The 27,480-nt window shown below is 41.7% G+C and overlaps 1 protein-coding gene across 1 annotated transcript in view; it reads left to right on the top strand.

The window, feature by feature from the left end:
- The first annotated feature begins 4,624 nt into the window (after window positions 1-4,624).
- Window positions 4,625-27,480, top strand: part of LOC138728989 (amine oxidase [flavin-containing] A-like) — a 35,635-nt gene continuing 12,779 nt past the window's right edge. The window contains exons 1-5 of the mRNA XM_069872813.1: window positions 4,625-4,772; window positions 15,877-15,971; window positions 18,224-18,361; window positions 23,447-23,551; window positions 25,366-25,457. Of these exons, the coding sequence (XP_069728914.1) occupies window positions 4,691-4,772; window positions 15,877-15,971; window positions 18,224-18,361; window positions 23,447-23,551; window positions 25,366-25,457 (512 nt within the window). The 5' untranslated portion in view covers window positions 4,625-4,690. The remainder of the gene's footprint in view (window positions 4,773-15,876; window positions 15,972-18,223; window positions 18,362-23,446; window positions 23,552-25,365; window positions 25,458-27,480) is intronic.

Genomic DNA, 27,480 nt, shown 5'->3' with positions numbered 1-27,480 from the left:
GGCCTGTATCAGAAACAGCGTGACCAGCAGGGCCAGGGAGGCTATTCTCCCTCTGTACTCGGCACCGGTGAGATCACTCCTCGAATCCTGTGTTCGGTTCTGGGCCCCTCACCACAAGAAGGATGTTGAGGCTCTGGAGCGAGTCCAGAGAAGAGCAACAAAGCTGGTGAAAGGGCTGGAGAATAGGCCTTATGAGGAACGGCTGAGAGAGCTGGGGTTGTTTATCCTGGAGAAGAGGAGGCTGAGGGGAGACCTCATTGCTCTCTATAACTACCTGAAAGGAGGTTGTAGAGAGGAGGGTGCTGGCCTCTTCTCCCAGGTGACAGGGGACAGGACAAGAGGGAATGGCCTCAAGCTCCGCCAGGGGAGATTTAGGCTGGACATTAGGAAAAAAAATTTCACAGAAAGGGTCATTGGGCACTGGAACAGGCTGCCCAGGGAGGTGGTTGATTCACCTTCCCTGGAGGTGTTTAAGGCACAGGTGGACGAGGTTTAGTGTTTGATAGGAAGGGGCATGGTTTAGTGTTTGATAGGAATGGTTGGACTCGATGATCTGGTGGGTCTATTCCAACCTGGTTATTCTATGATTCTATGATTGTAAATTTATGTGAATCAAGCTTTGAAAAGACTCTGATACTCTCTGGAAAGCTCATATTTGTGCCTGCAGAGTGCTAATCAACACAGATGATTAGTTAATGGCAAAAATGTCAGCTGGCAGTAACACTTAAGAGAGCGTGTTCTAGGATATTTCACATTAGCTCTGTTGATATTATTAAGATACGAGAATTATGTGACTTTAGAGGTGGCTAAGTGGTGGTAATTATGATCTTAATAATGACAATCAGTCTTCTAGTGAGAACGCATTCTTGCCTTGCAGCACTTTGGTTCTTTCTATTTACCTGTCAAAAGACACTTATAAAACAAATGAAGAACTAAAAAATGTTACTGTATACATGAATGTACAATAGGTAATTTGTTTTATTTTATTTTAATGCCAATGGATTTTCGATATGCTGTGTTCCAATTTTCAGACGCATTGGTAAAATAAAATAACAGTGAAATCAGAAATTAATGCAAAGCATCTGTGACTTCCACAAGGATTATGACTTGATTTTACTCATCATTTGCTGCACTGAGCAAGTGCAAAATAACATAGAACTAGGGCTACTGATGACATGACCTTGACCTCCTCACATCAGTAGCTGGTAAAATTGAAAGCAAAACACTTGTAGTACAATAAAGAAGTTGGTGATTACGTTTTTATTTAGATATTTGTCTTCAGGCTCTTTGATGAAGAAATTGATGCCTTATTGCCAGTTCTTGAGGCTACTTGTCTGGTTTTACTGGTGTTGACACAGCTGTGATCTTAAGTGAAAGCCTTGCTCTGGGTGTTCGACTGTATTTCTCAGCCACTTCCAGTGTTTTTTTTGTGGTAAATGCAAAAGTCTGTATCAGTCCTGCAACCTTCTATACCTTCACATTAATGACCATGCATATTCTGCAAGCTCAGCAAATTATTGCTACAACTCATTCACTGAAGCAGACATAAATCAACCAGACAGATTGCTAGGAAATGCTTTCAACCACAGTAGCTTCCTATGCTCACCCTTCAGAGCTGTCCTCTGTTTTTTTTATAATGCATAAGGGATGGGCACCATTGATGAGCATCTCTTCATTATTCTGCTATCTGTTTGGAGCAACAATTAACTTCTTTCCAAAGAAAATTTTATCTGCTTGGAATAAAATTTACTTTACCGTAAAGTTTGCCACCCTTTTATTTTCTGTTGATTTCTGAACACATTTAAAACTTCTCTTTGAAAAACTGGTCATAACATTTAGGAGGAGAAGGATCACTCTCAATATGACACATTCCTTCCCAGTTTCTTGTATTTTAAGCAAGTCCTCAGCAAACCCTGATGGATACACTTGTGTGATTGACAAGATCTCCTTGATCATCTCCCATTGGATTCATCCCATGGTTCTCAAGCAAGACTTCAGCATCTGCTTGGGGTTTGGTGGTTTGTTGTGGTTTGGTGGTTGTTTTTTTGGATTTTTTTCCCAAATGCTAGAGATCAGCAAATCTATATGCGTTGGGGTAGAATTATTCTGAGGTCTCTCATTTCTACGATAAAGATAATAAGGGCTTAGCAGCCACACGGTTCTGACAGCCATTGCTACACCTGGAGGCTACTAATGCCTGAGATGATAGCCCCTTAGAAATTTTTTGGTCATTACTCCAAATGTTGAGGCAACCTCAATATGTACATTTCACATTTTGACATCATATCTTTAAAGCTGCTCCAGGTAAAACCACTTCAATCTTCATTGCTCCTTAACAAGCCTGCTGCAGCTCCTTTTTAGCACATGAGAATTTTTTGGCAAGCTTATCTAGCAGCAAGTTATCTAGAAACACATAAGTTTCCTGTTGTTATCACAAAGGATGTTTCTTTGTCGTCCTCCAAACTTGGCTCCTGGATTATGAGGGAGGTGTTGCTCGGTCAAGTTTTTTATTGGTCACATTCCCTGTGACCTGCTCAACAGGCCAGCAGAGCTGTGAGAGTGGATATCCTTATTGCCCTCAAGAAACAAAGTTTTCTTTGCCCAATAAGCACTAGCAGGTGTTGGTACATGGCATTTTCTGTTTCAGAATACACACCCATCTCAGTCTTGGACTGACCCCTTTTTGCTCACTTTACTTTGCATGCAAGCACCAGCAGTCTTATGTGCAGCTAGTGCAACACACTTAATTAGCACAATACACGTACTTTACTTTTTAAATTACTTGGTTTTATGTTGAAAGAATATCCATTATTCCGTCTCTCTTATTGTTTATCCATATAGATCTTGATCATTTCATAGATGTTTCTGTCTTCAGTAACTGTTGTCACAGAATTATAGAATAGATCCAGTTGGAAGGGACTTTTAAAGGCCATCTAGTCCAACCCTCAGAGCAGGGAAATCTTCCACTGGATCAGGTTGCTCAGAGACCCATCCAGCTTAACCTTGAATGATTCCTGGGATGAGGCATCTCCCACCTCTTTGGGCAACCTGTACCAGTGTTTCATCACCCTCGCTGGAAGAAATTTCTTCCTTATATCTAGTCTAAATATACGGTCTTTTAGTTTAAAACCATTATGCCTTGTCCTGTTGCTACAGGCCTTATTAAAAAGCCCGTCTCCAATTTTCTTATAAACCCCTGGAGTATTCTCTTCCTCGGGCTTAACGACTCCAACTCTCTCAGCCTGTCCCCACAGAGGAAGTGTTTCAGCCCTTGTGGCCCTCGTCTGGACCCGCTCCCACATGTCCACACCTTTCTCATTTGGCACAAGCAGCACACCCTAGAAGTACTAATTTTTCCCACTGTAAGAAAGCCAAGGAATTTCTGAGAACACCGAGTGTGCAGTATTGCATTCTTATTCAGCTTTTTGGTCATACCAGGTATGGCATCTTATTGCAGAACCAAGCGACTCTCAGAATTTATATCAATATTTAACATGAAGCAGCATTAGGATTTTCTGTAACTGTGTGAATTGTAAAGGTCTCCTATGCTTACTCGGAAGGGGATGGACGGGCTCTCTATTTTTTTCTCCTTAGCTTCACAGAGATGACATTTACACTTTGGCAATAAAAATTGTACGAGCTGTAAAATGCATGAGAAAAATCACAACCATCATGTATTTCAGAGCTGTAATAGCAGAAGTACAAACAAAATTGGTATTTTGGCAACCAGTTATTATTTCAGGCACAGCCTCTGGGAAACAAATTTTGTGCAGAGGTTAACCCTTCATTCCCTGGCTTGTGGACCGAATGCTATTTGATTCTAGTACATCAAGAGGCTTGTTTGCTTCTGTAACCTAAGACACTGTAGAATCACAGGTTGTCTCCTCTCCCATGTTCACTGCTAGCAGACTTTCTAGCTTCCATTAAATACTTAAGGGCTTGGTGAGCTGCTATAGAATCATAGAATCATCAGGTTGGAAAAGACCCACCAGATCATTGAGTCCAACCATTCCTATCAAACACTAAACCATGTCCCTTAGTGCCTCGTCCACCCGTCCCTTAAACACCTCCAGGGATGGTGACTCAAGCCCCTCCCTGGGCAGCCTCTGCCAGTGCCCAATGACCCTTTCCATGAAAAATTTTTTCCTAATGTCCAGCCTAAACCTCCCCTGGCGGAGCCGTCGCATCGTGCAGCAGGCACCCCGTCATCTATCTGCCTCCTCCTCCCACACCAGGAGCGAGCTGGTGAGAAACTGAGCCTGTATCAAGCCGACCCGGAGCCGAACGTGCCCCGAGGCACCGCCGGGCATCGCCTCGCACCTCGCAGCCCCGCCGAGGCTCCGAGGGGTGAGGGGGCGTGGTCTATGGAGGGGGCGTGGCTAATAGAGACCACGCCCCCTCTCGATTCCTATTGGCCGCGGGGAGGGGCTAGAGGTGCGGTGCGACTAGAGAGGGGCGTGGTTATATTAAACCACGCCCCCTTCACGCATCCCATTGGTCTCTGTGCGGCGCGGGGGCGGGGCTAGCGGGGCGGTGCGAGCGAGGAGGGGGCGTGGTTCTATGAGGCCGTGCCCCCTCAGAGCTCCCATTGGCCGCGGGTCTTTTCGGGGGCGGGGCCTGAGCGGGCGGGAGCGCGCGGCGCTGTCCGCCTGCCAGAGCCCGGCCGGAGCCGCCGCCGAGGGAGGGCGGGATGGAGGCAGCCCCGGGGAAGAAGGGCGGCAGCACCCTGGTCGAGAAATACGACGTGGTCGTGGTCGGGGCAGGCATCTCAGGTGGGCCCGGGGTTGGGGTGGGGGGGAGGTCGGGTCGCTCCCGGCCCCGGAGCCGCGGGGGCTTCGTCCCCACGGTAGCCGGGAGGTTTGGGTGGTGGTTAACCAGGGGGTCCGGCCTTTAGGGGCTTCAGGTGCAGCGGAGGGAAAAATACTCAGGTCGGTGTTTTAGGATGTATCCACTTCTTCTTGCATCGGTTTGTACTTTGTGCTCGTCAGAAGAGAATCCGTAGGAAAAATGAGTTTACGGTTTCCACGAGTGCAGGAGAACACAGGGCTGCGCGCTGGGTTTTTTCGCATCACAAGGAATATGACCTCTTGAAGTTGTAGTTGCAGTGCTGGTGTTTGTGTTCGTTTGGTAGGCGCTGCGGAAAGTCACCTGGGAATATCAGTAAGAACAAGTTTGGTTTCATTACTGGGAGAAGAGCTGCACTCTGCAGGCAGCCACGTTCTCCAATGCGATGGGCTTGGAAAAGTACGTCTGAAAACACTGCTCACATTCACATCTACTTTAACATTAACAGGTGCATCGCAGCCCCTGATCCTCACCCCTAAAAATCAAGTAATTATTCCTATGGCATCTGATGCTACCTAATGACAATGTTGATATGTTAGGGAAAATCTGTATTTGGTTTGCCAAACAGGTAAATACTGTGCTAGCGCCTTTGGCCAGGTTTTGGTTTTCAGGGAGTCTTTACTTCACAATGATTCAGAAAAGGTGACTTATGTGACTGAGTGACTTCAGTGATACTACAGCCGTTATTGTTGTAGGTAACATTGATTTTTATTAGGAGTCAGAGGTTTTCCTTTCTTTAATCTGCAGTCAATTGATGCACAAAACAGCAAATTGGTGACTTAATAACACTATTTTGTTTGCTAAAACAACAGTTATTGTTTAAGTAATTATTTGTGAAAATGTAATTATGTAAATAACTGTAATATCACCAAACAAAAGAAAGAGTTTGGACCTAGATTTGATTGCTTCTTAGTTTTACCAGATGCCTGGGTATTTTCCAGATGGCACAAATCATTTGGTCTTCATCCTTAAGGTTCCTGTAATTCAGAGTCTCCTAAGGGAATTACCACCCCTATTGTGTGCAGGTGCTGGTGATGTGATCTTAATATGGTTTTTAGGGCTCTGAGAAGCTCCTCTTCCCTTTAGAGTACCTTTCACCACTGGCTTTCCAACCCCTTGCAGTGTTTTGGAAAACGCGTCGTACATTTCTAAGTGGTGCCTTGCTTCACTAGTGCAAGAATCAGTGAGTTACTTCGGAACACTTATGCCTTGGACTAAAGCCTGTTGTGGAGTCTGAAATGGAGCCAAGCAGGAAATTTCAAGGCGTTGCAGTCACTGAAAATTTGCCAGTGGCATTAGGAAGACAACAAAAACATGTCACAGCACTCTTATTAGAGTACAGGAACTTTTTTCTTTCCAATGGAAACCCTTATAGCACACCAGCGGCACAGAAATTGGTGTTTACCTGTTACAAATTAGAACAGGCATCATTTTAAGTAAGCAGCCTTAGAAAAATGAACAAGAAATGCTTTATTTCATAACTAATACATCTTTGTAATGCCATTCAGCTTTTGGTTTGTTTTCCATTCCACACAGCTTCTCTTTTACGAATGTTCCTATACCTATGTCTCAGTTCTGTAAGAGGTTAAACAGTGTTGCTTTCTTTTCTTAAAAAAAAAGTAATCTATATGTAGAATTTTGGTTCTGGTGACAGAAATACTAAAACATGTTCCATTATGGGCAGAGGTTTGCGCTTTGCAGCTCTCTTGACTCCAGTTTTGAGTTGCTGCTGTTTATTTCTCTGAGGATATATTTGCAATTGCCTGCTCTGATAAGATTACTGTCTTGTGTCCTTCTACTATATTTTAAATACTCATTGCCTGCAAGAAAGAAGAAGGAAACTTTGGGATAAACTAGTTTTTTACTAGAAATACATGAACCATATACCAGTTATAAGCAAGCTGCTTGTTATATTAAACGTGAGCTTCCCAGTGGTGAGATTGTGGCTTTTTGAGATATTTTGCAAAATGAAGCACAAATCCTGACTGGCACCTCTGAAGGTATGTATTCCTCAAGACGAGGCACGGTCTTGAGAGACAGTGTCTGTACAAACTAAAGCACACTTCTCATCCATGCTCCTGGCCTGTTGTAGGCACAAATCTGTAGGTGGTCATTCACAGGGACACAGAATCCATTCTTCCCGTAGGAAGCTGCAGTCTAGGGATGGAGGGAGCTTCTGCAAAAAGTAGTTCACAGTGGGGAAGCTCTTGGAAGACGAACTTGGCTCTAGTGGCCTCTGCGCTTTGTCTGTTGTACCCTATGAAATCATATTTAAACTGTCCAGGTGGCATCAGCAAGAATGTTTGGACCTCTACAGAAAAGGAGCTGCAGAGCTTGGGCTAGATTTCTCATTTTGCATGGGCATGCATGTTAAAAATGTGGATAGTGGCCAGGAAAGGCCCCAGGCACATGTTTCTGTCATTCTTAATGGACAGTGCCCCCCATAACACAGTTAATATTAATTATAATATTTTATACTCAAGCATATTAAATAAAGTGATCCCTAAAGTTCAAGACTTACGCTATATCAACGGGGAGTTCTTATTTATATGCCTTGAATATTGCTCTCATTTTCTCTTTATAGGAGTTTTCTGCTGAACTGACGAGGGAGTTCTGGTCTGGACTAATTTTAACCTTTCAATTGTCCATTTTGGTTTAAGCTATTTAATTCCATCATTTGTTAAACACGGTGGGCTAACAGCACATGACATGCCATGGATGTGTGTCTCATTAGTCATCAGGATTGTAACCCTGACATCCCAACACACGATCTTCTGACCCCTGGGTTTAGGGGCTACACTAGATGAGGACTAGGAGTTTGTCATCTACTGTGTGGAATAGCTGCTGTATTGACTGCTTCTAGATGTCGTCCCTTTTATGGAGCAAGTCACTGCCATAATTTTCTTGACACATTGTCCCCTTTCCCACTCCATTACCACTCCCCAAGCTAAAGCCATAATTACAAGGAATTTCAGATATTGGCTTCATAGCCCTAGGATGGAGCATACCCATGTGCTCTGAGGTACAACATGGGTTGTAAGGACGTTTGGGATGCTTAGTCACTCTTTGGAAACTGCTCATTAATAACTGGACAGCATTAAGTTTTGACAGAAACCTCAGATATTTCAGCTTTTGAGATCTAGGGAGTGGCTTCTGCCTACGTGTGACCTTTAATTCCTCAAAACTTCATAACTGACCTTATTGGGGCACATTTTCACATGGATAACCAAATGTGCTCTGTTGACTCAAAGGCTATCTCCCTGCCAAATTTAAAGATGCTGCTAGAGCTTCCAAAATAGGAAAGGGAAAAAAAGCCCCGACCATCAGTTCTCAAAATCAGGCAAGAATGTTTGGTTCCTGGAGGTTTAGAAATAGCCAGCCAGTTTTGACCAAGATTTTCCAGCAAAAAAGAATCGGCCTGAAAAACACACCCTGAAAATTAAAGCTTAAATAGTTCAAAATTTGGCAAAAAAAGAATGTCAGCAGAACACTCCAGTTTTTCCAGTGGGAAGCTTGGGGTACATTTCTATGCCAGCCTCACTTTATGTTGGACTTTTGGACACTGGAAGCCCAGTTTGTCAAAAGAAGGCCTGGAGATCTTAGGATGTTTGTTTACCCAGAGATGTGTCAGATGTGGAGAAGTATGTCCAGCAGCAGGCGAGTCCAAGAGAACTGGTATGCAAATATCTTTTGGAAGAAATTTCAGCATAACGTGTTACAAGCATGAGGCACAAGGAAAACACAGCCATAATTGAAACTTCTACTGAAGATTATAATTCCTTTACATGGATTCTTCTTATTTCCAAATAAAACCACATTCTTTCGTAGCTTGACATGAGGAGTTCTCGTGGCTCAACAAAACAGATGCTTAGATTTGCAAGCCATGTGCAGCTAACAGCAGTATTTTCTGTTGCACTTATGGAGGGGTCCAAGGGGCACAAATTGTAGAAGCTGGACTGTAAAAATAATAGTAATTAGTCTTTATATTGAAATAAAACATATGAGAAGCCATTAAGACTTTCTTCCCTGCCCCCCCTCCATGGAAGAGCACTATGCATTGGCATCTTCTGCTCTACAATATACAATTGACTACTTGAATTATCTACGCATTGGCTGTAGACTATGAGTGAAATACTTAATAATGAAGAAATACAGATTTTCTTTGCTTGCTATAATGGCAGCAGAACTTATGTTGTATACTGCTCTGTTTGTTTTGACAACATGTCAAGCTGCTGGTGGGTGGCAGTGTCAGGTAAACTGTCAAATACTCACTTGCTCGTAGAAGATACAATCAGTCCCACCTGTTCAAATCTGGAGTAGTTTTCAGTAGATTTTTTTTTTCACCATTACTTATAAATTTACACATAATTTGACTTACAGGAATGCAATAGCTGGTTCCTAAAATGGATCTTGTGTTTATCTCTTCACATCTGTCCTGTGCTGGCCTCCAGCTACCTGGTTCCTTCCCGCTTTCCTTCTGGGTCTAACAGAAAAGCTGATAATCGGTGATACTGTTGTCACTTGGTACCAGAAATCCTATAAGCTGTTTTTCGGGGGTACAAAACCAAATGGCAATATTTCACAGAGCTCTTAGTTCCCCATGTAATGATAGCAAGCTGACTGCAATTATGAGAACAATTTACAGCAGGAACATAACAATGTTCATACAGATCCCTGTATGAAGTGCAATGCATGTTATGTACTATGCTCACAAATAAGCACAAATACCAGTTTCCATTTGCTGCCTTCCTCATAATGTGTTCTGATGTTTTGCTACTAAAGATGCAAAACCTTATGGCATGGGGCATGGGTTTTGGCTAAGACCTTCCTTTCTGTTATGTGCAGTGATAGATATTTAGTTTTGGCTGCAAGGTTGTTGTGTGTCGTTTTCATTATATAAGCAGTTACGGAAATATTGTTATTTTCTTCCTCTTTCATCATACATTTCATGTGGTTTTCTGTGGTAAATGCATCATTTATAACTACTGTCTAACCTAGGGGGTAGCCTGAGTAGTCATAGCTGGTTCTGCTTCTGAATTAAAAATGTGTCAGGTTGGTTTCTGGCAAAGTAAAAATGTTCTTGTGTGTGATTCATAGGTTAGCAAATTCAGACCCCCTAAGAGAGCACTGTAAACTCATGTTTTGTCCCAGAAGAACAGATTTTTTTACCATCTGTCAGGCTTAGGTGAAAGGTGTTGAAAGGTAGGAAAGAGTATTCCTGTTAGATGGATAGGTCTGAAGTCTTAAAAGTGTTGTTTACTCCAGCAAGCCGAAGAAATAGCCAAGTAGTTAGGGCAGATCTGTAAATATGCTAGCATAACAAAAACAGGCAAGGGACAGGCAGTATGTCTTTCCCAGGAAAACCAGTGCTGACATTCTTGATATTTGTGGTAATTATCATAGTTTTGCAGCAACATTTTTTCACATATGTATTTAGCTGAAGATCACTGATGAACTGACAGGGATTTACTTTGCATACTGACTAAAAGAATTACCAATAATTAGAAAATGTGCATAATTATCTTAGACTTTTCCATAAACTAGATGGAATCAAACCGTTATCAATTTAACTGGTACTACTCATTTTAATAGATAAGAGAAGGGCAGGTGCTCTATTACTAACTCTGTACTTACACTAGTTAAATTTTTTATGCCTTTGTTTTGGGAGGAGGAGGAGAGAGTAATTCCAGGGAAAAGTTGTTTACTTCAATAGGCTTTGGACTTGAAAGTCACAGTGGGTGTGTATGGAGGAGTGGATTCAGCCTCAGGATACAATTCCCTCCTCCTGCCCACTGAGTTACTGTTAACATTGTCCATGAGAAACTGTCTTTGTACCCTCCCGAACAAGGCTTGCATCTGTTGAAAACATTTAGACAGTGATGCCATTGATACCAGTTAAAGTGGCTTGGACAATGTACTCTGTAATAGAAAATATTTATTCTCTTTTGACTGAAATCTTTGCTGAATCAACTGGATTATTTTTGCTAGAGTGAGGAAAAAAGAATTGATAGCAAAGAAGTTTACCTGAAATTAATGAAATAAACAAACTCAACCTCATCCCCAGTATCCGATATTCTTCAGCAAGGATTGTGGAAGAATGTATGGAAAGATAAAACACAGTTTCTGGCAAACATAAAGTTAGTGATGTAATGGTGCTAGGCAGCATTGAGGAAGAAATGACTGTAGACTTGTGATCTTCACTGTGTATTCTTTCTGGTATATGCAAATATAGGGGTCTGTTATTTAATGAATACATTCGGTTTATTTGTTTTGGGTTTTTATTTTTCCATTTTTGGTGGCAATTTTAAAACTTTAAATCCTTACTCTGTGAAGGAAAACAGGTTTTCCATTCTCAGCCTTCTATATGTTGTTGCCTGTGAGTGGTTTCTCTGGTCAGTCTGATGTAACTAAATTCATTTTAACTATATTTTAAAAGTTATTAAAGTACCATGATGTGCACAAAAATTCCAATTAAAAAGAAAAGGCAGGGAGGGGAGAGGAGAAGTCATCTTACTGTCATAGTAGAAAAGTTTTGTCTCTCTTATTGACAGGTTTGTGTTTACTTGGCAAAGAGGCTTCTAGTTGCATAACAAGAGCTGATTCTGTGGAGACCATTGCCAGATTTTATTACTCGCTTGTGTTTGGAAAAAGTTAGGTTTTCTGTTGGGGAGACAGTAAAAATAGTCACAACGTTAGCATGCTGTTACAGTGGAACTCTGATGAGAATGCATCAACAATTGTCTCGCTTTACTGATGTATTAGGAGGAAAAAAATTTAAAAATTATTCCTTTGCTAAGATCAGAAAAATGTAGATATTTTCCAGAAAGACTTCCCCCCCCCTTACGTTATTCATTTAAAGCCTGCTAGAACACCATGGTAATGGGTTAGTAGTCTTTCATACAATGTAATTATTCCACTCTATGTACATTAAGGTGGAGTCTTTACAAAGAAGTGTTGTATGAGGCTGGATTTGGTAAACTTTCAGCCTGATAGTGGATGCATAAAAGACAAATGCACTTTGTCAAAGACACTAGCAAGTGAGCAAACAATGTGTCTAGAAAACCAGCAGACTGTTACCTTTTCAATAGTAACAGGTAATTTTCTCTGCCTTTGTTTTGGTGTGCTCATGGAACATACATAGTGGCCTCAGTTTGAAAGGCTACAGTTTAATTGTATCAGACTGTCATCACTCCCCTTCACTGCTCTTCATTACCCTGTATGGGTACTGCCCTTGCATGTTTTGGGGATGCTCAGCATACATCATGTAAATGTTATCTCTGGGAAAGATGCTGGTGATTTTTACTTCTGGTTGTGGTGTATCTGTGAATCTGTTTGATGTATTGGGTTTTCAGGGCCTAGATTTTGGAAAGTAGAATCACTGTACTGTTACTGTAGAATTACTGTCACATTTCTAATAAAGTAACTTTCATAAAAACTTGTGCTACAGGACTCATATCTGCTCATATCGCCCGTGTCAGCCTCCGTATTGAGGCAACTTGGAAGTACTCTCATAAACTCTAGTCTTATAAATGCTTCCCTACAAAACAGGGAAACATTTCCTGCATTATGGGGCTTGGTTGGGAATCAAGCTCAGGTCTCTTAAGTATCAGTCTTGTGCACTAACTGTAGAGTGGAACATTTCTGCCCTATGAGGCAGAGACATGCTTTGTGGTATTTTCTATCAGGCTACATACAAAATTGAGTATTATTCAGCATCTCTGTGTTTCAGTCATGCTATATGTCTGGTAGTCTGCAGATAGGCATAAATTCATATTAGTTTGGTTTGGGTTTTTTTTTTAACTGTATTATCCAGTGTTTTGATGCACTTGAAACTACTTTGTCTGATAGGATTATGACAATTTTCTGAAATGGAAGTAGCAGCAGTGTGATCTGTGGCAGCAGCAATTTGGAGTCCTTAATAGCACTGCAAAATCAATAGGAATAGAGCTTTCCTGCATGGTGTCTTCAGAAGAGGGAGCTTGGTGTGAGATTGCCATAGAAACCCTTGTGAGGAATGTATAAGTCATCCTGCCTTGTGTGTTCTCATCTAATAACAAGTGAATTTCTGCAGTCAGATACTTCAAATAAGGCATGGTTTTGGCAGGCTCCTTTAATCTTTCTGAGGCAAACAGTGTATTTGTAATTCATAGAATCAGGGTGATATCTGGAAGGAGTGCAACCAGTAATTTGGGGTGGTTTGTGGCTTTATCTCTAGGCTACCTTTGGAGCAGCTGGAGGAGGCAATGGGGTACAACAGCAGGTCTGGCTGTGACAGACATGCCTGTGCTGCAGTCATACAGACATACACAGGTGTGTTTTAAAATGCCTCCTGTGAGTCTTGGCTGTGGCCTGAGAGGTCACAGCCCAGTGCTTGGTTTGTGCACAGGTGGCGGTGGGCCACGGCTCTAGAGCAGCCCTCGTGTGGTGGGAGGCCCTCGTGGTATGAAGATCCTGCCCTTCCCCTTGGCAGCTTCGTGAAGGTGCGTGTTGTCCTCTGGGGAGGGAGAGGGATTGTTGGAGAGGAGGGGAGAAGCTAGTTGTGTGCAGCCTGTGGGGTGCCGAGCAGGCAGAGATGGACAAGGAGCTGGAAAGGAGGTCTTGTTCCTTCTTCTCTGTCATTCTTACCCCATTAGTCAAACAGAAATCGTCTCTTTCTGGTGTCCAGTCCTTTAGGGCAACAACAGTATTGAAAATTCAAATTATGGTGAAGGTAAAGGGAAAATATGCAGTCTGTATAGAAGTTAATTGTGTATCAAAAGCACACAGGCTTCATGACCTGTGAGATGCTTAAGAGATACCTGTGGAAGCAACTGTATCTGGTGCACTTCGGTCAGACACAGATGGAGCTACTGTTGAGTTCAGTTCAGCAGACAGCTACAAAGGGACTCTCTGTGGGTGGGTGTTGTTTCTAGTCCTCAATTTTAAAAGAAAATTGTTTCTGTATTTTAAACAAATAAATGTGCAGTAGCAACCTTTAATCAACATGTTTTGCATTGTTTTTATTTGAGTCAGGCCCTCTCCCAGCTGCCAGTAAGCCATCCCTGTCCCAGTGTATCTCTTGTATTAACAATAATGAAAGTGAAAAATAGTAACACTGGAGTGCAATAAGTGCAATGTAACAAGCAGGCAGGTTAAAGAACCTCAGTCACACTACCATAAGTTCTTCATCCTTTAGCAGTCATTCTGTATTCGGATATATTGTATCCATGAAGTAAGTTTAACTTCCAGCCTAGTCCAGTGCAACTATTATTCTTCCTAAAAAGCTGTGATGTGAATGTAACTATCGTGTACAGCATGAAATGATGGTATAAAGATTTGCATACAATCTTTTATCATACCTAGGCCAGATTTTTTCCTGCTTTATGTTCCATAGGGTAACACATGAGTGCACTGTGCAGTTTTTCAAGACTTGTATATCTACTATAAACATTCTTATGAAAGAGTTACCCACTCATGCCCGAGTATCCAGTGGTATTAAGCTGAATAGAGAAATTCAACCTTTTGTTTGGTATATGTCGGAAATCCACTTTTATTTTTTTTGTGACAAAAAACACTATCTTTTGAGAAATCATTTTTATCATATAAAAATATAAATATTTTTAAGAAAATACTGCAGTTTGTGTTTCCAGCATTATAGACTTATGTCTTCTGTGTTTATGTTGAGGAAGAGGAGAATGCCATCACCAAAAGGATTAAGAATTAACAATAACAAAATTGTAAAAAGTTCTTTGTAGACATTTGTCCAAGAAAAAATAATTTAAAACTACTGAAATAAATTAGATCAATTTATAAAATGTTCAGTTCAGTAACAAATGGCTTGCATTTTTAAAAATTAGTATATTGAATAGATGGAAGAATGAAAACAACTTCTTCTCTAGCAGCAATCTGAAGAGTATGGTGCGAGAATGTAAAGTCACTTTTAGATGAGTGTGGAAATGGTAGATATAATTTTGTCAATGTAAGACATTTGAACTTCCTCAATTCTGATTGCCAGTGAATAGGGTTCTACTTCCCCATTAAAAGATTATGTGCACAGAAGTTTATGAGCTATTCTATACTGTTCTCAGAACAAATGAGTATACTTAACGCTGCCCAGAACAATTCCTCTCCTCTAGTCTTTTCAGACATACATTCTTTGTAGGAGCAGTTGCTTTTAATCACATTTTGAGGTAGTGCAATAAACATGAATATAATATTATTCCTTGCTGCAGGGTATCTTGGGAGTTCTGATCAATAAGGCTGGATTTTGTATACTTAAGGAGGGGGAACAACTCCATAGAAGCAATGCCTCAGTGCTAAATTGGCCTGCAGGGCAATGGGATAATCTGATTTCACAAACTCATGATTGGTTTTTACAATTTTAGCTCGCATTTGTCAGAAGCAAAGAGGACTCCTGTCCTATTGAATTTTCAGTTGTCTCTAGTGCCTCCATCACAAAGTCCCATAATTAGATAATTTCTGCTGAGACTATAATTCCTTTCGTAAAGTATCTATGTACAGCTTGTTTGATTGCCACGGTCAACCTCCTTTGATTAAAATTAATCTTGACAGTGAAGCAGACTGATTTTCTGCATGTGAATGAAGACAATGGATAACAATAAAGTGGAGAGTTGATGAGCGAGAGAAGTTGGAAGCCTACCTTGCTGGAACATGCCTATTGAGTATATTATTATTTTTGTCACTTTAGCACTACAAGCCTCACCACCTGGGTTCTGCCTTTTTATGCACTGCACAAATGAAGAAGGAGGTGCGTGTCCCTCAGCAGTTGAGATTTTACTGTTTTTAAAATACCAAAACGCTAACCTGAAACTTCAGTCTGTGAATGCTACTTGTGGAGGTAGTTGTAAAATGCAACTCAGTAGCAGCCAGATGACTTCTGTTGTAAGACCCCATGAAAAGTTTCCGACTTCCGTCAGGAATTTTTGAAATCAGTATTGAAATCTCTGACCTTGATACTGTGGCTTGGGTTTTGACCATTAATGTGGCTGATTGCTCCCACTTGCTTTAAAGCACTTTCTCTTTCTCTGGTAGGTTTGTCAGCTGCCAAATTGCTGGCTGAGTCTGGGATCAATGTGGTGGTTCTTGAGGCCCGGAACAGAGTTGGAGGAAGGACATTCACTATTAGGGTAAGTTCTTCATGATAATCTACACTGTCACTTGCCCTGGTCTATAACATGGCAAAGGGAACTGCATGCCGGTCAGTCTCAACTTAATCCCTGGGAAGGTGATAGAGCAACTAATCCTGGATGCTATTTCCAGGCACATTAAGGACAAAAAAGTCATCAGTCATCATTAAATCACCAATAGGAAGTCATGCTTGACCAGCCTGATTACCTTCTGTGATAAAATGACTGGTTTGGTAGATGAGGGAAGAACAGTGGACATTGTCTAGATGTCAATCATTAAATGCTGTCTCCCATAAGATACTCATAGACTCCAAGATGATGAAGCATGGACTGGTTGATCAGGCAGTGAAATGAACTGAAAGCTGGCTGAACAGCCTGGTCCAGAGGATGGTGTCTCAGTATGAAGTCTAGTTGGAGACCAGTAACTTGTGGTGTACCCTAGAGGTCAATACTGGGTCTGATCCTGTTCGACATCTTCATTAATGATCTGGATGATGAAGGGACTGGACCATCTCTACTATGAGTAAAAGCTGAGAGAGCTGGGACTGTTTAGGCTGGAACAGAGAAGTCTGAGGGGTGATCTCATCTGTGTATAGAAGGGAGGGAAATAAGGTTGCAAAGAGGGTGGAGGCAGGCTCTTTTCAGTAGGGCCCACTGGCAGGACAAGAGGCCATGGGCAAAAATAGAAACACAGGAAGCTAAAACTATCTGAACATTTGGAAACACTTTTTTTACTGTGAGGGTGACTGAGCACTGGTACAAGTTGCCCAGAGAGGTTGTGGTGTCTCCCTCCTTGGAGATATCCAAAAGCTGTCTGGACATGGCCCTGGGCAGCTAGCTCTGGGTGACCTTAGTAAAGCAGGAGGGATTGGACCAGATGGCCTCTAGAGGTCCCTTCCGACTTCAGCCATGGTTCTATTGAGTTTGACATCAGTAACCATGGGTGAAGATAGCAAGTCCCAAAGAAGAGCTGGTATCTCAAGTTGCCATCACTTTTAGAGTAATAGAGCTCTCTTTGGACAGGTTGCATTGCAATATACACCAATGGGCTTCTGTTGACAGGAGGTGCTTTAAAATAATGTAACAGGCATGATAACTAAAAGCCCTATAAGAAGCAGTCTAAGTAGGACTAGAATCATAGAATCATAGAATAACCAGCTTGGAAGAGACCCACCGAATCATCGAGTCCAACCATTCCTATCAAACACTAGACATCATTACAGCTCAGACATACACTTTAACATGGCTTAAAATTATCTGAAATAACATTCTTGCTTCTAGAAATGGACCATGGCTTGATTGACATTAAAAAGAAAATGAAAGAAATAACAAGTCACCTGTGATGCAGGATAATGTAATGCATACATTACCTCTGCTTCCCCCTCGGGAAGAAAGGGAGGTTTAAATTATGTCAAATGCCATTGCTGTGGAGCCAGAGATAAACAGTAGTGTTTCAGCAGAAATCATTGCACATGAAACATGAAGCACCATCCTTGTGTGACGCTGAGAATGCCCAGCTTAAAATGTTCGTTATAAACAGTGTTAAAAAGAGTTACTAGCTTGGGAAAGCAGCCTACTTATAATAGTATGCATCCCTGAAACTTTTTGTTTTCTTTCTGCTTCCCAGGTGAAAGCAATGCTAGCATGAGGGATATGTGGAGCACCTTTGGTGGTGAGCATGGCTAGGGATTGCTAGCCAGAGCACACCAGACTAGAGCCAAGTTGTGCCATGTTGGAAAGGAGATTACTGTCCTTGAATACAGTGATGCAGTGCTCAGCATCTACAGCATTAAGTCTAAGCAGATATCTATAGAGAAAAAGTAGTCTGTGGCACTGGAGATGGTTTCAACTTGAGAAACATTTTGCAACAAGAATAAAAGTAACGTGAATTCTAAAAAAGCTGGGTTAGATCTAACTGAAGTATTGATTTTGTTGGATATTTCTTTATATCCTTATGTCTTTTGCAAGACTAAAAGGCCAATGCTGAAAACTGTAGTGAAATTTAAACAAGGGGTAGACCCAATTGCACGTATGTGCCTGATGGAGTGCAGGCACTGTAATCCTTATGTGTCTGTCATTACAGAGCTCAATGCTGCCTACTTCTAAGTCAGTACATATTTTCTCCTGTGCATACAGTTGTAGCCAGTATGGAATACAGCTAGCCAGTATGGAATAGTTCTCTCTGCTTCTGGCTGTTTATATTGAGGGGCTTCCCACACAGCTTCTAATTCCTGTATTCTTTCTTTTGACAGAATGATCAAGTTAATTATGTAGATGTTGGTGGAGCATATGTGGGACCTACCCAAAACCGGATTCTACGACTGGCAAAAGAGCTGGGTATTGAGACCTATAAAGTGAATGTCGAGGGTCATATGGTCCATTATAAGGGGGTAGGTACTGCATCTTTCATGTTGAAATACCTAATTTGGAAAGGACTGACAGTCATTAAAGAGGTTTCACTTAACGCTCTCTTTTAGTAATCCAGTAAGCAACTGCTTGAAGTGTTGTTATTCTATTTTAGCTTATTGGTAGTGGGATCAATGGATCTTGTTTTCTTTTGAAAGGTGTTCAGAAAATGGGACTAACAGCAGTTAAAAAAAATGGGATATATTCAACACCCGATTGTCTTTGAACATATCTTCTAAAGAATTTTTGCCTGAAATTCAGAAAATGATTGTTCTGAAATAAAAGCCAAGTTTAAATAGGAAAAAAAACCTTTATCCTGTTGGATACTATTGAATGACTATACTAGACAGCAGTATTATACGATTAGACAGGGAGTAACATAACATACTTGCTGTAATTAGATTCACATGAGACCCCTCCCAGTCCCATAGCATGGAATTCATCTTACTTACAGATGGGTGTCTGGAAACTGGGCATCTAATCTGAAACTTGTTGAAATTCCCTCTCTAGCTAATGATAAGAAACGGGCACCTCTCAAGGCTTGCCGTAGGCTTCATGTCTGAAACACAGAGCAACTGGTGTTCGGATGGTGACTCTTGAGTAGGTAGTGGTGTGGCTAAAGCAATCTGGAATGACACTTGTCTTCAGTGAAGTCCTATTTTTAGTTCTTTAGCTCAGCAACCAGGACCTACTGCCCAGACCAGTGCAAAAGTGTGGGGAGAGGGACAAAGAGAGACCTAAGATCCATACATATGAGGTAGAAGCTTCTGTGTCCATAACTCACAAACTACTTTACTTTATGAAGACCATCACTTTTCATTTTTTTTAAGATAGTTCAGTTTTGGTACTTCCCAGATTCTGGCAGAACAAAGTTTGAAGATTATATGAATCAGAGTTGACATACTGTGATTGGACTCTTAACTGGTTTCATCTCAATTATCTTCTCAAATTTTCTTCCTAGGATTAGAGCAGTGTATTCATACCGTGAAGTTTTATCATCTGGTTCTGTAAACTCTCCTTATTGGGCAGGTTCATGCCACACTTATAAAATAGTCACATCTTAAATAATCACATAGACATTCCATGATACTAAAAAAATATATATTTTACATCACCTGGTGTAAAATTGGTGCAATTCTAGCCAGCAAATGGGCTGGGCTGGTTTGTACCAGCTGAATGTTTGGCCCAGCTCAGACATGGATCTCTTAGCATTCTAAAAGGTACTTATCTCTGTATGTTAAATAAAAGGCTCTAATGGGTTACATGAATTAGAGACCTTAATCCATTTTGACACTGAAGCTGCAGCCTTTTTTTTGTCTTGCGTTACATTACGCATGTCCTTGTTAATGACCATGTAATTTCATAAGTTTTCTTTGAAGTGGAAGCATGTTCCAAAGCAAGAGACAGCATTACGAGCAATTCAGCTGGATCACAGGCTGTGGATCAATTCTAGATTGGCATCCTGGTCCTTCCATGCTAACCAGGGTCTCCAAGGAGGTGTATATGTTGGAACAGGGTGACAGCAAAGAGGCTTTAAGGTTTCCCAGTGTGGATAGACTTAAGCGCTGAATAAATAATAATGATGCTTTTCCTCCAGTAGATCTCATTCCTCACACATACTCTTCCTGCAAATTGCAAGCTTTTTGTTTTCTTTTCTTTCCTTAGGGTTTTCCACTGCATTTTTTCCTTACTCTTTCCTTGAGACCTCATGTAGTCACCATGACCTTTTCTTTAGGGATCTGTTGTTGAACTTTCTCTTACATCTTAATTCTACAAGAAACCTATTGAAAATAAACTGTGCAGTCCTGGCTATCGCCTTGTTGGTGAGTGCTAGGAGACATCAGGGCTTATACATTTTACCTATATGCGACACACTGTTACCATGCTGTGATGGTAAGCTGATGAGGTAGGGATTTGTCCTCTCTTGACTATAGATGCACCCCTCATATTCATTAAAGAGGCCCCAGGAACCTGAGCACCTACGGCATTCCCTAGATGATAGAAAATGCATTAGCAAAGTGATGGTTTGATATTAAAGGATCATTGCCCCAGAAATTAAATGCTAATCTGAAAGAAGGATGTGTTCAGCTTCTTGGGCTAATAATGCTGTCAGCCGTGGGCCAACAGCTGCCTTTCGAGTTTGAAAAGTATGACTAAAACTTTTCTCTTTGCATCTCATCTGCCATTTCTGTCATCTGATGACTGTTGGGGGTGTGTAGGCAGGGCTGGACAAGAAGTATCTGTGCAGTTTTGTCAGAGGCAAGAGGGAGACTGGTTTGAAGAATGAGTCAATATGTCTTTAGATTTTATTATGACAGTCACTCAAATGTATATCGTCTCCAGCATCCCCAGATTAAGAGGTTTTATGTCTTTTGTTTACCATACTAATTGATTCAGTTGGCTCTGTCTGAGGATTTCCAGAACTGCTTGGATTTAGTTAGGGGAAAGTAAGGAAATGGTTAATCCTAGCAGTGGAAGCAGACAAGGGAAAGTGGAAATCCCTGGGGGGATTTCACAAGCTTCTTTGCTCTGAATGGAATTTTTCCCATCTGTGTGTGGAAAAATCCATGTATTGCGTTAAAAATCATGTCACTTCATGTGGGCAGGTTTCCATTTGAGTTACAGTTTATTTGAAAAAATCCAAATATGTAACTACTGCTTATCTTTTTTTTGTTTGCTCATTCCCATCAGTTAGCATGGTAATGTGGACACTTTTGATATCAATCAAGAGTTTGTTAGTCTCCTGTAAATCTGTAACTTCAAAGTGTAGATTTTTCTATGAGCCTCAGACTTTTTTTTCCCAAACAGATTGCTCTGTAGCTACTGTCCCGTAATTCCTCAAGAATGCTTTAGGACTGAGAAAAGGCTGATATGCTGGAGTTCTTCCTTTCCCAGAAGAGGCAGATAGCTTTTTATTTTTACAGAGGTCCTTGAAGGTCGTGCTGGGCTCCATTTTCACTTTCTCATTAGTAGAAGGTCCTAGAAAGGAAAAGACATTAGCGCTGTGGTGTGGCATTAACCTTCCCAAGTAGTTGCAATCATCTAATATTTGGCAGCAGCACTCGCCACCAGTATATGTAACGTTAGTAAATAAGGACTGATTTTGCTTATTTGTTTGCTTATGATTTTCAGAGCAAGGTGGTACATGACAAAAGATGAGCATTTCTATGCAGTGCTTCACATTGGCCATCTAGTCTTTTCTTTCCTTCATCTAGCCTTAAGATTAAGAGATTAGCATGCAGCAGGTAGTTCTGTGACTAGATCTGTGCAGATTGCGTAAATCTGCAGTTTGGACACAGGAATCACAGACAGTCTAAGGCACTGCAGTGCTCACAAGGCTAAACCTGCTGGAGGTACTGAACAGAGAAGGATGCCCACATGAGGATTCACACCATAGGGAGCTGCTGCTCAAGCTGTGTGCACTAAGCCCAGCCCAAGGGAAACAGGAATTCCTGCCCTAGGGTGCGAGGGATACTCCTCCTGTGCTAAGTGACACACAGCTTGTCCTCCCTCTTGTGCTAACTGACACCTAGATTGTCCTCAGAACACTGGGCAGGAACCAGACTTGCCTTTCTCAAGACTGGCAAAATTGTCTGCTCCTGTGCAAATTGAAACTTTAGTGGTGTCACAGCTGGGTCAGTTTGGGGTTAGTTCCTTTAGTTTTGGCCACAAACCACAGCGTAGCCCTGAGCAGACCTTGCAGAACACATCTCTCTCTGCTGCCTTCTTTCTAACCACTGAACTACAGTGCTTACTGATATTGTTTCCTTTGAACTGGTGTGGGGTAACTAATCCAGGCAGGCAGCAGGACTCAAATCCAAGGTCTGTAAGAAAGCATTCAACACATCAGGAAACGAAAAAAATCTAAAAAGTTAGATAAACTCTGTGGGTCAGTCCATCAGCCTGATGTTAGCATGGGAACAAAGCCAGCAGGCTGTTTGCCTTTCCATTAAACAAACATTAGTTCTCAAAATAATACACCCAGAACACTATAAACTTGTTTTAAAATGGAGTGTTGCAAGATCCTGCCTGCTTGCAGTGAGCTAACTGTGTGAAACATGCAGCCAGAGCTCCTCTGTCCAGTGAGGGAATAATATTAAAAACAAATTAATAACTTACCAACCCCAGGTTGTCTGTGCTAGGTTTATTCCCTGGCATGGAGATACTTGTGCAAAAGAGAAGATTGAAAAACTAATGTGGGTTAGGCTATTTGTGCTTGCTCTGTGATGGACAATGGGATTTTTCCTCCTGGATTTTGTTAGAATTGGGCTTTTCTCTGATCAGCTCCCACATCTTTTAGGTCCAGCCTCACTGCACAAGGAGTTAGAGGGCCTGTGAACTATATCAGCCTCGTGAATTCAGTCTCAGCCCCTTCCAGGTCTCGTGGTTGCATTTTTCCAGCTTTTCCTGTCCTTGGTCCCTTTCCAGTCTTACTGAAGCTATGGGGTTTTTTGCATGCAACAGAAAGCAGCAAGTGCTGCAACTTTAGGCTGCACTAATTGCCACTTGCCATTTAATAGTTCTCTGGAATAAAATATGTTTTCCCATTGATCTGCCTGGGCTAAACCATTGACCAAAGATGTGGGGATAATAATATTTTCAGATGAGTAGTGAAAAGGTAGGTCTCTTTTCAAATAGCAGATAAGTGAATATCCAGTGCGATAAATGTCATAGTAGTAGCTGAGGTTGTAAGATTTCTTGGTCAATCCTCTGCAATTTGTGGTCATGATCGTCTAAAACCTGTATAAAGGTGGAAAATTTGGAGGAGAATACTAGGTAACCAAGCATTGGGCAGGTTCTCCATCAATTGCCCCATCTGCAGCAATCAGGATAGTTTGGGAGTTCCTGAACCTGTAGCTGTTGTACACAGTCAAGTTAATACTAGGAGCTGGAAAAGCTATTTTGGCGCAAACCTCATCATAGAGTTACTGAGCAAGACTTTTCTTGGGCGGTTGTTTCCCGCAGTATAAGCAATATGTTTGTCTGAAAAGAAGAGGAGAAGGGGAGCCTTAGAAAAATTTACATGTTCTGTGGTGTTTCAGTTGCTTATGTTCTTATATGTATTTTAGGGAAAGTCACGCCCTTTCACAGGTATTTCCCCTTCAACATGGAATCCCTTAGTTTATCTGGATTACAATAACTTCTGGAGGACCATGGACAAGATGGGAAAAGAGGTAGGCTGTGTAAATTTCACCTGTTTCCTACAGTGCTAATGTCACCATGAGTAAATCTAGTTTGGTTTTGTTTTGTTTCTGGCAAGCTTTTTTATTGCTTCTTTAATATTCAAAGAAAAAACATCCATCAGGAAAGATATCTGTTTTGCCCAGGAAGTATCAGGAACAGCAGTGCTTCCTTACTGAGAGGTGGTTGGATTAGATCGTAGAATCATAGAACCATAGAATAGTTTGAGTTGGAAGGGACCTTGAAGATCTCCTAGTTCCAACCCACTCTGTGGGGGTTGGAACCTCCCACTAGATCAGGCTGCCCAAGGCCCCATCCAACCTGGCCTAGGACACCTCCAGGGATGGGGCATCCACAGCTTCTCTGGGCAACCTGTGACCTTTAAAGGTCCCTTCCAACCCAAAACATTTTATGATTCTATGACAGGATAAAAAATGATCTGGAGCTATCTAAGATACCTGAAAAAAATGGGTTGAACCTCATTTGTGTATGTACTTTCCCATGCTGGGAAAACCATTTGACGAGCTGGGAGATGAGAAGGGTTTTCCCCCCTCCCCTGTGGCAAACTTTTTGAGTAAGGATGATTCTTTTTTTGTAGCTGCCTAAGATGGGCTTCAGTTTGGCTTAATAGTAATTTTATTTCTAAAATTCTTAAACAGTAAATGCCTTTCAAATTCAAGCAGTACAACTGCAAATTTTCCTGTGTGCAAAAAGTAAACCCACTGGAGCATCATGTCTTTCAATTTTGTATTAGTTGCTTTATAATCTGGCTACAAACCGGGGTCCTATGTTACTATAACCTTCAAGCTTAACTAACTGTATTACTGCGAAGTTCTTTCAGTTTATGTGGTTTTGCAGAATCATCTTTGTGCATGATGCTACACATTTTTTGGTCAAATAATACATATTTTTTAAAGGTGTAAATATATGATAGTGTCCCCTCATATCATGGTACTTACAAGCAATAGATTATTATTATTATTAGAGTTAGGGTTGTTCAGCCTGAAGAAGAGAAGGCTCCAAGGAGACCTTATAGCGACCTTCCAACGCCTGAAGGAGGCTACAAGAAAGCTGGGGAGGGACTGTTTACAAGGGCTTATAGTGATAAGACGAGGGGTAATGGGTGTAAACTGGAGAGGGGCAGATTTAGAGTAGACATAAGGAAGAATTTCTTCACTATGAGAGTGAAGAGGCACTGGAACAGGTTGCCCAGGAAAGCTGTGGATGCCCCATCCCTGGAGTTGTTCAAGGCTAGTTTGGGGAGCCCTTCAGCCTGATCTAGTGGGATGTCCCTGCCCATGGCAGGGTGCTTGGAACTAGATGATCTTTAAGGTCCCTTCCAACTCAAACTATTAAGTGATATTATGATTATTAAGTACTTAACTGTCTAAAACCAATTCAATGATATCTAGATATTTACTCCATCTGTAGAGGGACGTAGGGGCCTTTGGCTACCCATCTTGGAATTGACAGAATCTCTGACTGGAGAAAGAATTTTTCCCTCAGCTGTTAGAGGACACCAAGACAACTAAATTAGAATAGACACCTTGCTTCTGGACAACTAAAGGCCAGATAAGTCCCAGCATAAGGATATGCTTATTGGTCAGACAAAGCTGTGCAATTCATGCATGAAGGTGTGAATGGAAACTATTGCATTTATTGAATTTATTCCAAATTTACAGCCATGTGCAGGGTACAAAAGCAACCCTTGGCCAACATATCAATCAACTTTGTGCTGCTAACTAGCTATGACCAGACAATGATATAGTGCTGAATAATTTCTTTAATAATTTTCCTCTCTCTCCAGATTCCTGTTGAAGCACCATGGGATGCTCCACATGCTGAAGAATGGGATAAAATGAGCATGAAAGAGCTCATAAATAAGATTTGCTGGACCAAGTATGTAACTCTTTATTCACTTTGAAATCCAGCTACAGACTGAAATTCTGGGGTACAACCGGGTACAGCTGGAGTACTGGCAGTGAGAGAGCAGGAGATGTTTGAGATGAAGCTGGTCTTTGTGATGGACTGTTGTTAGTCGATAAGTGGGGGCCTGTGGAAGATAATGTGGTATGACAGAGCTTGAGTCGGCTGCTAGGTGGGATTAAAGGTGCTGGGGTAACCTGGGCTTTGCCTCAGCAGACCCATGCATACAGGAGTGACAGAGTGGGCTCTTCTCACCATGCTTTCTCTTCACTCAGTTGGAGGGTGTGTGCCTTTGTCTTTAGGAAAAGCAACATATATATAAAACTCTGATTATAGGCATAAGTAAAGGTCACTTGCAGGCACAGAAATGGAGGCAGAAGGGGGTGAGGGGACTTCCCTAGCCCCAAGGCAGGCTAGGAGCTGAGAGGTGATGTCCTTTGACTCTTGGCTATGTCCTTTCCTGCACAGCTATTATATGTGTCTGCTTTTATTGCATGAGCTGTGTTGTGTGTACCACAGAGCAGACAGATGCTGCTGGCACACAGGAAAGCAGCATGCCATGCCAGAGGTCGTTTGCTTTCCAGTGGTTGCTTAGTGGATGATGCAGTGTGAGACCCGAGGAGCAGGTAGTGAGCAGCTGTTGGCTCTGGAAAGCAGTTTCAGTGTTGTTCCTTCTTTCATCAGTACGGCCCGCAGGGCCCTCAAAACCCTTGGAGGAAAGCAAGGTAACCAAAGCAATATTTCTTGTTGCCTTTCACCTCCTCTGACTGAGGCTGGTCCGTCTTCATCCCAGCAAGCCTGTTGCTTCGCTTGCTCAACTCTTCTCATTGCAGTGTTCCATCTCTCTGTCCCTAGGAAGCTGTCCTTAAATGCCAGCCAGCTCTCCTAGGCCTCTTTGCCCTACACAGTAGTTTCTCATGAGATACTGCCAAGCAGTTCCTCGATGGGGATAAGATCTAGTCTTCTAAAATGCAGCGTTGCAGTTCTGCTGTCTGTCTTACTCCTCTCAGGATCATGAACTCCACAGTCCCATGGCCACTGCAGCCAAGGCTACCATTCATTCACCTTTGCAGTATCCAACAGATCTTCCTTGTTTCTGAGCAGCAGGTGCAACAGACTGCAACTCTAGTTGGTAGGAAAATGACCAAAAATACTATATTGCCTGGAAAATGGCAGGTGTGTTTTATATGTCTATGAGGGACCACCCTGTACGAAAAAAAGGCACATGTTCAGTATGGGGTGACCAAACTGGAAATACTCTTTTCTTCCTTTCCTTTTTAAATTAGTTCTCTTTATAAGGCAACAAGAAGTGTGCTCATGTGAGCACTTGTATTCCCTCTTGCTATGCCAGCCCCATGGCTGTTCTGTAATGCTCTCCTCCCTTGCATTCAGTGTCTTTTACTTGTGTTGCTGTATTCTGTCTGCCCTTTCATTCTGTGCCTTAGCACTGTGCCTGTACCGTCCTGACCAAAACTTTCAATTTGAAATTATTTGGCTGGCTTAAATCTTGCTCCAGCTCCATGTGATGCAAGGTACAGCCATTAGGACTTTCTCTTGCTCTCTGTGGCATTGTAGTTGTCTTTACAATTCATTTTATGAGCCATTTACCTGCAGACTCAATGACTTTGAACTACCCTTTATGTTGCAAATGCACTGGCTCTTCTTCTATTTTTTAATGTTCCTCTTGGTCAGGGAGCCAGTGGAGTAGCACGATTCTCTTCAGCACTGCTTCTGTTGTCAATAGTTTTGTGGAACACCAGTTCTAATAGATGTGTTCAGCCGAAACACAGTCAAATACACCATAAAAAGCCATTTTTGATCTTCAAACCAAATCAGATTTTTCTACACACAGTTAAAAAACGTAGTTCCCTACACAGAAAAGCTGATCCTCAGCATTTTCTGTATGACCTGGGGCAAGATTACAAAAGAAGATTTGTTTATCACGTGTCACAGATCAGCATCTATTGATCCTGATGACTCTCTTCACATTTCTCAG

Source organism: Phaenicophaeus curvirostris, chromosome 1, assembly GCF_032191515.1.
Source record: "Phaenicophaeus curvirostris isolate KB17595 chromosome 1, BPBGC_Pcur_1.0, whole genome shotgun sequence".
Classification (NCBI taxonomy): Eukaryota; Metazoa; Chordata; class Aves; order Cuculiformes; family Cuculidae; genus Phaenicophaeus; species Phaenicophaeus curvirostris.
The sequence above is the reverse complement of the archived record's forward strand: the minus strand, read 5'-3'. Positions and strand labels throughout refer to the sequence as shown.